The sequence below is a fragment of the Raphanus sativus genome, chromosome 2 (genome assembly GCF_000801105.2).
Source record: "Raphanus sativus cultivar WK10039 chromosome 2, ASM80110v3, whole genome shotgun sequence".
Classification (NCBI taxonomy): domain Eukaryota; kingdom Viridiplantae; phylum Streptophyta; class Magnoliopsida; order Brassicales; family Brassicaceae; genus Raphanus; species Raphanus sativus.
The window spans coordinates 4,315,226-4,324,652 of NC_079512.1; the positions used below are offsets into that span (position 1 = coordinate 4,315,226).

The 9,427-nt window shown below is 35.4% G+C and overlaps 3 protein-coding genes and 1 non-coding gene across 4 annotated transcripts; 2 read left to right on the top strand and 2 right to left on the bottom strand.

Moving 5' to 3' along the window:
• The first annotated feature begins 1,553 nt into the window (after positions 1-1,553).
• On the top strand, positions 1,554-4,867 carry LOC108832446 (zinc finger protein HD1-like). Its single transcript, XM_018605933.2, has 5 exons — positions 1,554-1,837; positions 3,187-3,885; positions 3,979-4,170; positions 4,258-4,383; positions 4,460-4,867. The coding sequence occupies exons 1-5, from the start codon at positions 1,796-1,798 to the stop codon at positions 4,565-4,567; spliced, it is 1,167 nt and encodes a 388-aa protein (XP_018461435.2). The 5' UTR covers positions 1,554-1,795; the 3' UTR covers positions 4,568-4,867.
• A 548-nt stretch (positions 4,868-5,415) lies between these two features.
• On the bottom strand, positions 5,416-6,661 carry LOC108832443 (60S ribosomal protein L23). Its single transcript, XM_018605931.2, has 3 exons — positions 6,546-6,661; positions 6,172-6,456; positions 5,416-5,703 (listed from the first exon to the last, which is right to left on the bottom strand). Exons 1-3 carry the CDS (start codon positions 6,556-6,558, stop codon positions 5,579-5,581), a joined length of 423 nt encoding a protein of 140 aa, XP_018461433.1. The 5' UTR covers positions 6,559-6,661; the 3' UTR covers positions 5,416-5,578.
• Positions 6,662-6,860: 199 nt separating this feature from the next.
• On the top strand, positions 6,861-6,978 carry LOC130508915 (U5 spliceosomal RNA). Its single transcript, XR_008943099.1, has one exon. It is a non-coding gene; the product is annotated as a U5 spliceosomal RNA (small nuclear RNA).
• Positions 6,979-7,486: 508 nt separating this feature from the next.
• Positions 7,487-8,835, bottom strand: LOC108832447 (CRIB domain-containing protein RIC3-like). Its single transcript, XM_018605934.2, has 4 exons — positions 8,710-8,835; positions 8,445-8,570; positions 8,234-8,334; positions 7,487-7,990 (listed from the first exon to the last, which is right to left on the bottom strand). The coding sequence occupies exons 2-4, from the start codon at positions 8,506-8,508 to the stop codon at positions 7,487-7,489; spliced, it is 669 nt and encodes a 222-aa protein (XP_018461436.1). The 5' UTR covers positions 8,509-8,570; positions 8,710-8,835.
• Between the last annotated feature and the right edge of the window lie 592 nt (positions 8,836-9,427).

A 9,427-nucleotide genomic window follows, 5' to 3' on the forward strand; every position in this document is an offset into this window, starting at 1 on the left:
ATGCAACAACAAAAATTCTAAATCATAATGAAGCATAACTGTTTTTGACCCAAAAAAAAAAATGAAGCATAACTGTTATTAACTGATGAGTGATACTGATACCACAGTTTTGCAACAATAATGGTCTTGATCATATAATATAAATGTTACGGTCATTTGATTTATTTCTTATTGTTAAATTCTACTTTTTAGAATCTGTCTGAAAATGGTTGTTCAATATATTTGCGTGCGCAGAATTGCACTTAAACCTTTTTGTTGAAGATGCTCATACATATCTGATATCTCCAAAGTATCGATTCATGAATCAGCTTTGATCTCAAGCTGTTTCTTTTTCTTTCTGCCAACTAGCTATTTACATTTCTCTTTTAAAATAGTTTATTGCAATTCCCTCGATTTCTTTGAATTTTGTATATATAAAATAAACAGTAAGATATATGCATTGTATTGAAACAACCAGTCTGGAATCGAATCTCGGGTAAGGGGGGAGAGCTAACTAGATACTCATGCCAATGATTTCCAATGCTTCACACATATAACACATTACCCAAAAGTACTTTTAAAAGACTATGTTTTTTTTTGTAACTTAAAAGACTATGTTTTCTCTTACAAAGATTCATTAATTGTTCAACGCTTATAAATAAAATATTTTTTTTAGAAAGAAAACAGAAGATATATTTTTTTTTGTTGAAATAGTTTAGCTGTTTGTATTTTGTATAAGTGTATTAATGATGTTGTTATTAACATTCACACTAGAAATTGGCATGCGCGTTCCTTACGTTACCTCGATCAATATTCTGATCTATAAACTTATCTTTTCATATGTTATTTCTGGTCGTTTCAATATTTGCTTATGGTTATGAGAAAAACAACAATATAAGAAAATGACAACTCGAAACATGCATGGTATGCTAAAAATATCACTATCGCAGAATTTTTATCCAGAGGAAACCATTTTCATATGAAATTTTTAGTTTTCGAATTTAGCTAAGCATCACGTAACTATTTTCATCATATAAAAAATTATTTGACTTTGTACATTATATGATTCATATAATTTGTAACTTCACTGACCTGGTCCTCTTTTCCACGTCTTATCTACATGAAAAAAATAGCAAGTAAATAAATTAGAAAATGAAAAATAAAAGATAGAAAACAAATATTGCTAAAAATAAAATAGAAAAGCCAATTCTATAAATAAAAAGCTTAATTTAGTGCAAGTTTCAGTCAATAGGTCAAAATAATCGGAAACAAAAGAATTGGGTCAAACTCCATTACAGGTCAACAAAGTCACCACTTAGGTGGGACCAAATTCACCACGTCAACTCAAAATACAAAAACTTATCCAATCAGAACGCGTCATGTCACGCTAATAAGAAACTCTAGGACTAGCGTGTTTGCCGTTAATTTCCACGTGGCATTTCTCAAGGACTTATTACATTAACCCACACTAGTACTTTAACATGCAGATACATACACAAATACACACACATTTAACAAAAACTATATATAACTTGGTTACGTTAACTTGCATAACCTCCAATTAGTTTCTCCGGAAAGATGTAAGAACATTTTCTTTTCTTCTCTGTCTTAAACAGAATTGTTGTTTTTTGTTCTGTTTGATTAATTATTATCTCTTCTCCACAGTATTAATTATATGGATCTTCTTGTTCAGATACATCACTCCTCCCACACATTCTGCAAAGCATTGAAGAAGCCTTTCTTGGGAAACTATCTCTCTTGATCTTTCCCAGAAAATCTTGGCGTCACGTTGGAGTCCATAAAAAAACAGATAAACATGTCACAGGACGTAATTTCGTCGCATGAACAGCTCTCAATGGTATATTTGCTTCTTGTTTTCTTCTTAATTTATATCCTTCGTCAATTACTCTTTTCGCTATATATGAAAACCAAATTTCGTGCAATGTTAATTGTCTGAATTTAAATCTCATTTGATCCTTTGAAATGCATTGTTTATCTTCTTTATGTTTTGTATATCGAGAACATAATATACAGAATGTTTTGATGTGTTGATTAGCCATTAGGCATGCATGCATGTATATCAAACCGCTCCAAAAAATATATATCATCTCTAAACCTAATTTAGGTTATATATTTGAAAGGAATAATTAGTCTATTCGAAAAAATCTAAGTTTCTTTTAGGTAACATCGTTTTCTCAGTTATTCCATTTTATCTTCTTGTTCAATTTGCTTCATTGCTTTTACTTTCTTTCTTTATTTATTTATTTGTGGGTTATTCCCTACAATTTAGTTCATCTCCCAAGACTTTGAAACGACAATTATGATCATAGAGTTTACATGACTAACCCTTTGTATGTTGTTTACGTACTTGTTAGCCAACCACAGTTAGCCACAAGACATATATAGCACATAGAACAGTTGATCAGAATCCAATAGATGCCAGACCTGTTTTTAGTCATTATAGTACACTTCAATTTCAATTTGAGCTGTATTGTGTCTCATATAGTTATTTGATTACTTTTTGTTTTGTTTTGGGTAATATGTTGTAATATTAGGTTAGTTAGGTGTCAAAAATACAACATTGGCTATTTCCCCTAGTGAATATATATAATTTAGTTTTACGCAACACAATAATTACTCGAGTGTCACGCCCTCAGTTTTTTTTCATTCTGATGTACATGATAACTATATAAACTGGAATGGAAAACTATCACATGAATTATCATTGAAATATCTAATTGATATATATAAAAAAAAGATTCTTGTTCTTATTGAGGCCTTTATTTTTGAAGTATGAAATGTTTAAGATGTTGGTTCTTACTAGGCAATGTTCTTCATTTCTCGAGGCAAAATAAACACTAGAATCCAAAAACATTCCTTTTACGGAAACTCTCCCTCCGTATCGTTAATTTTTATTTATATAGATTCTTCTTGATAAAACACACGAATAACGAACCAAATCTGATAATATAAATAACATGTTCTCTCTAAACAACTGTTTAAAGTTAAACGGGTATCTAAATTATAGTTTCTTTTAAAAAATAAATTATAGTTTCTTGCTTGGCAAGATAGTCCGTCCAGCAAGATAGTCCGTCCAACTAGGTTGTTATGCAAGTCTTCAGAGTATGTCTCAAAAACATATACAAATGAATATCTTACTATGTTTTTCAGCTAGTTCCATCTCATCTTGTTGTTGTTATGTTGTAGGATGAGATCACAAGCCCTCTCACCGCTCAAATCGTCGACTTCTGTGATCCGCAATTCTTTCAAGAGACATTTAATCAAACTTCTGAAGTGACCTCTGCTTCAAATTGTTGTGGCTATGTCGAAAACATCAACAACAACAATTGTTTGAATCAAGACCATGAAGACAACAACAACAACAACAACAATAATGACAACGGTGACTTATCGATCATATTCGACTCACAAGACGATTTCGATAACGACATCACAGCTTCCATAGATTTCTCCTCCTCTATTCAGTTTCCAGCGTCTGATCAACTCCAAGACCAGTTTGATTTCACCGGAGTTCAGCTTCACCAGCCTCCCAACATCCTCTACTCTTCATCTTCTTGTGATCCTCTGCCTCCTCCTTTATCGGTTTTTGAAGATGATTGTCTTTCTTCTGTCCCAAGTTACAATCTTGGCTCCCTAAACCCTACTTCCCCCTCTTGCTCTTTTTTGGGTAATCCCGGTTTACCAACTTACATGTCTGTAACCGGGAATATGATGAACACCGGTTTAGCCATTGAAAGATCTGGTTTTTACTCCGGTAGTCTCCATTTTGGTTCTGATTTTAAACCATCACATGATCAATTGATGGAAATCCAGGCTGATACTAGTGGAATGTTCTTTCCAGATTCAGTAAAACCCATCTTCAATCAAGAAAATCATCACCTCCAGGTATAAATTCCAATATAAAATATAGAATGAAGCCGGTGTAATAATCCGGTTAAATATCTTCACCCGGTATTTACCGGTTTTTGTTTGAAATAGACACTTGACGGTGGCGAGAACCAGAACAACCTGGTGGCAACACCGGTTCTTCCACAGTTAGGAACAGATATAACCGGTTTAGACGACGGGAGTGTCAACAAAGTAGCTAAACTCACCGCTGAGCAGAGGAAAGAGAAGATTCATAGGTACATGAAGAAGAGAAACGAGAGAAACTTTAGCAAGAAAATTAAGGTATCTATATGCTTAACCATTATAGCTAGACCAAATCATCGGTTATCAATATGCCGATTTGTTTAAAATAAAGTTTTGTTTAAATAGTATGCATGTAGGAAGACGTTAGCAGATAGTCGTCCAAGAGTAAGAGGAAGGTTTGCAAAGAACGATGAATTGTGTGAACCACATAGACATGGTTCTTCAAGCCATCACGAAGAAGATGATGATGATGTAAGATTAATCTGGTTCGATATGAATTTTAGGTTTTTGATATGACAAATGTTTTAAACCGGGGTTCGGTTTGCAGGTGGGGGTCAAGGAAGAAGAACAATTGGTTGATTCTTCAGACATATTTTCACACATAAGTGGTGTCAACTCTTTCAAATGCAGTTATCCAATCCAGTCTTGGATTTGAGTTGATTACATGGTCATATAATCACAAAATAGTAGTATTTTTATAGAGCTTTATTTGTGTATTTATTAGTACATTTTTTAGCCGACTCATATTTTCTCTACAAATATTTAGAAGTTAAGAAAAGAGGGATGAATAATGGGTTTAGGCAGGTCATGATAAATAAAACTGTAGTGAAGAGAGAGAGGGTTTGTTATTATGTTACATAGAACATGACGAAGTTTTGTAGATATTTGATTATATAACATGGTATGGTATTATAATGTCTACTGTATTTGATGAGTGTGTATGATAATAATAATAATAGTCATTTGAATATCATTTGCAAGTCTTACACTAACAAGATTGAGATGTTCTTCCTATGAGAAGTTTCAACGACCAAACTTTGATCATAATCAGGTGAATCTACTGAAAACAACCCTTTCAAACGGTTAGCTATTGTTGTGAAATTAGAATTTCTTGAAGAAGAAACTGGAGGTGGGCGACTGAAGTTCTTGCAGAAATCTTCGTTGGTCCAAAATGAAAGTGGAAGCTCAAAATCTTTGACGTTGTGATTCCATCAGGGACTCATGGAGGGCCTGAAATGGACCTTTGAGATTGATTGAGGTAGAAACTAGAAATCTCTGTGATCGTGGAGGATGGGACTTGGGTTGTTCATTTAACCTTCAAAAGGCCAATCACGAAAAGGTGATTTCTATTCGAGCTATTTATAGAGATAACAAGATTCATGGTTAGATAATAACATTCTTATATATATAGATAAAAAAAAGATTCTAATGGCGTAAAACAGTTAATTTTTCATTGTGGTTTATGAATCAAAACATGAGACGATGACTAAGGATTTGTCTAAATAACAAAAATATTTGATCGTCGTTGAGATTGTAAAGAAAATCAAAATACCATCTACCAAAATCCTCAAATTTGTTTGTGATATATTTCGAACTCGAACAAGATTCAAAAAAACAACCAAACGCACGACAACAAAGACCAACTAATGATTGATTGCAACTATCTTTAGACGATGGCATTGGCAGCACTAGCAATCCTTGGCCAGAGATCAGCGCACTCTTTACCAATGGGACCAGTGATTGCAGAACCTTTCATTTCTCCCTTGGGGTTGACGATGACTCCAGCATTATCTGTGCAACGGACAAACAAGATCACCACTAGACCAGATTAGTATACAATAATTACAAATGAGGCAAAAACTAAACAAACAATAATCAAGTTTAGAGTGGTATGAATATCGAGTCCATATGGAGCAGAAGCAAGCGTTCAAGCAATAAAGCATCTGTAACGAAGGACACAAATTAAGTCTACCAGACTTGTAACCGTATCAACACCCTCTAAACGTGTCGGTGGATACTTGACTTAAGCCTGGACACTCTATGAAATACTCTAACCAACCAAATGAATCTAATTAACCATTAAATTTAGACATAGCTAATTATTCATAAGCAAGTCATTGCAAAACAAACAAGCTATCGATAAAAAAAAAAGAAAAGACAGAACAAGCGTTTAAGGATTTAAAGTATCTGTAACGATGAAAACACAACTAACTTTACTGTGGTCCGATAACGAATTTGGTTAGTGTAGTAAAACTCTACCTTCGAAGTACATGAAGACACCATCCTTTCGGCGCCAAGGCTTCCTCTGCCTAACGATGACAGCTGGAAGGACCTTCTTACGGAGATCGGGCTTTCCCTTCTTGACGGTGGCCATCACCATGTCTCCGACGCAAGCAGAAGGCAACCTGTTGAGACGACCCTTGATCCCTTTCACGGAAATGATGTAAAGGTTCTTGGCACCTGTGTTGTCAGCACAGTTCACCGTCGCCGCCACGGGAAGACCCAGCGACATCCTGAACTTGTTACCCGACGTACCTCCACGTCCTAGTCACAAACACACAAAAAAAAAAAAAATTAACGCAATGTACAAAGGGCAGTATGGAATATTAACGATCGAGAAGAAGAGCACGAACCTCGCTTCGACATTTTGGATCTGTTCTGTTGTAAGAAAATTAGTAGGGGTTTGCGGCTTTTGTATATAGGGACGCAATAGTGTTAGGGTTTTACTCACTCGGCTTTTAAGTTGAAGAAGATGACAGCTTGTGTCTTAAAAGCCCAACTATTAAAGTTTTTCCAGGCCCATCCAAGTCCGCGAATGTGTTTACTTTGTGAAATGAAATGAATTAAGTCGTCTTTTGGTTATTCGTCCCACATCGAGAAGCTGGAAGTAACCAGCAGCAAAAGTTGTATACTAAATACAGGTCTCTTTCTGTTCATTCGAATCACGCAGCCATGTGGTGAGCACAAAGCGAACTATTCTTTCGCCTTTTACTAAAGAATACCGTGTGCTCTCCACTCCTAAGTGGCATACGCCTATTTTTGGAGGGTTTCCACCGAACAGTGGATCCCAACAACTATCAGTAAGAATTTTTCTGTTGTTATATTATCAATTCTGTCCCGATCAGCGAGTATGCAATTTGGCTCATGGATAAGGATATAAATGTGGCGGCAGTAGAAAGCTTTTAAAATTGGAGTTGTTCTGCTGAACAAATGATGGGGGCTTTTGCTAAATGTAATGTGTGGAATCAGATATCAAAAGCTTTAGGTTAGTCATATGTTATGTTGCTTGTGTCAATGTTTGAACTGGTCTTACGAGTGTAACATATGTGTTTCTTCCTAATGTAATAGTTACTGATCTACTGGCTTTGATCATCATCATATTTCTTGGGGTTGCTTAGCTGTACTCAGTAGCTTTGATTTTGTTCATCTTTGGACCAGATTTGCAACAACTAGAATATCTCCTATGATATTATCACCACCCGCTGGTGGTGAATCATTTTGTCAGAAAACAAATATGTTATTCTCTACGGAATTAATAGTCAAGAAATACAAGACTACCGAACCAAAACCAGTTTTAGTCTTTGTCGCTGGTGTTATTATCATTACATATGCCGTCTGATTGAACAGTAGACTTCTCCGGTTTAGCTTTGGTCTTCCTCCCGGACACTTCTCCTCCTCCTGATCCTTTCACCTTCCTATGACGCGACGACGAAGACTTTCTATGAGAAGCAGAAGAGCTGTCTGAAAGATGATTAGAACCTTCCTCGTCATTAGCCGAGACAATAACACGCCTCCTCCTGAGCGATGGATCATTAGATGAATCTAACGACGCGTGCCTACTCCTGTGGTGACGTCTCGAGGGTCTTGGAACCAGTTCAGATGGCAACACGTTGCTGTTTCGCCTAGGAGGAGAACCGTGATGTGACTCGGATTTACGCCTTGTCTTCTTGTGCTTTGTTTTATCGGGAGGAGGCAGCAACTCTTGTAATCCAACTCCTTCTCCTGTTGGATTGTTGTTGGCATCTCTTCGAGAAACTACTTGAGCATTCTCATTTCCTTGAGAGTTGAAGTCACTCATCTACATTATTAATCTGGGATGAGTATACTTATATGTATATGTGCACAAATTAAATACGTTGAAAGCGTTCTAAAAAAAATCAGCATCAGATCGGTCATAAAAAATACTTTTCTATAAACAATTATTTTTAAAAAAATTGGTCTAGACTAATTCCATATCAACAGTTTCTGGTTACCGTCTATCAATGAGTATACTTATACGTATATGGGGATAAATACGTTGAAATGTAGAAACCTTACGTACCCAGCTTGGTGCATTTGATGCGGGACCATCGGATCCAATGTGGGCGACATGTTTTACATCGGTGGGAAACCCGATCTGAATATCACGGTCTTTACCTTCCTCTGCAGTTTAGAATTTTTTTAAGATACAGAGATCTGACTTGTGTTACAAGGAACGTCAAAAATGTTCCTTGTAACGTAAGAATTGTGTTACAGTAATTAATGAGACTCACCGAAAATCTGAGTGATGTGGCGAAGGCCTTTAAAAAATCCTTTCACGCCCGTCGTCGTCGTCATATCGGGAGGAATGGTTTTCTGTTAGAGTTTCAGATGCTGCAACTTTGTGAATGCGCCAGACCCTAACGTGTGGAGCAAACAAACATAACAAATCATTGTTCTGTCATTCAAGGAGTCTTAAGAGATTAAGAGAGACTGCAAAAGTAACATTTTAAACGTTCGGACTTAACAAAGAATGTAATGAGATCAGAGAATGCAAACCTTCATCTCATTGATTTTAATTTCTCTTAACAGATGGAATTGGAAAGAGGAAGAGATCTAGAGAGACACAAGATTAGGTTTCAGACAAGTTCTTGGTTGAGAAGATGAGGGAGAGCACTGAATTTTATTTACCCACAAAAAAAGACGCAAAATTATCTTTTTCAAGGTTCTTATTTTTACTGTTTATATATATTTTTATAAATAGATTTCTTTCTATTTTAATGGAGGCAACGTAGACTTAGGATTTTGTTTACCTCAATTCAGAATTGATGTTTGGTTTAAAGATTATTGAAAAAAATGGATCAATACCATCTCGATTTGTGAATGTATATGAAGATTGTGAATCGAGGAAACAACTTGTGAATGCATATGGAGATTTGGTAAATAGTTTTTTTTTGGTAGGTAAACGATGTTAAGTCACGGATTGCGTTGATACGCTATGTTCACACATGATCACGTTACTATATTCTCATAGTCATGGACGTATAAGTTGATTTTATACTATTCGCAAACCATTATTCAATGTATAATATATTAATCATTCCAACAACAACAATAAAACTTATACAATAATTAGTTTCAAAGAAATACATATAATCCTTCAAACAACAACCACAAAATAAGACAAACAACAACATAATAATGCTCCCACCAAGAACCCTAACTTCTCCATCTAGAATCATATTTTGCCTGTTTTATATCGAAGAATCACAGCCTC

Bases quoted from the DNA above. Each gene is read 5' to 3' on its own strand.
- LOC108832446 (XM_018605933.2), top strand. From the start codon at position 1,796: ATGTCACAGGACGTAATTTCGTCGCATGAACAGCTCTCAATG. The intron at 1,838-3,186 runs GTATATTTGCTT...GTTATGTTGTAG, and splicing joins CGCATGAACAGCTCTCAATG to GATGAGATCACAAGCCCTCT. The intron at 4,171-4,257 runs GTATCTATATGC...TTGTTTAAATAG, and splicing joins ACTTTAGCAAGAAAATTAAG to TATGCATGTAGGAAGACGTT.
- LOC108832443 (XM_018605931.2), bottom strand. The intron at 5,704-6,171 runs GTAGAGTTTTAC...TCCGTTGCACAG, and splicing joins TGTCTTCATGTACTTCGAAG to ATAATGCTGGAGTCATCGTC.
- LOC108832447 (XM_018605934.2), bottom strand. From the start codon at position 8,508: ATGACGACGACGACGGGCGTGAAAGGATTTTTTAAAGGCCTTCGCCAC. The intron at 8,335-8,444 runs GTGAGTCTCATT...TCTAAACTGCAG, and splicing joins CCACATCACTCAGATTTTCG to AGGAAGGTAAAGACCGTGAT. The intron at 7,991-8,233 runs GTACGTAAGGTT...TTAATAATGTAG, and splicing joins CATCAAATGCACCAAGCTGG to ATGAGTGACTTCAACTCTCA.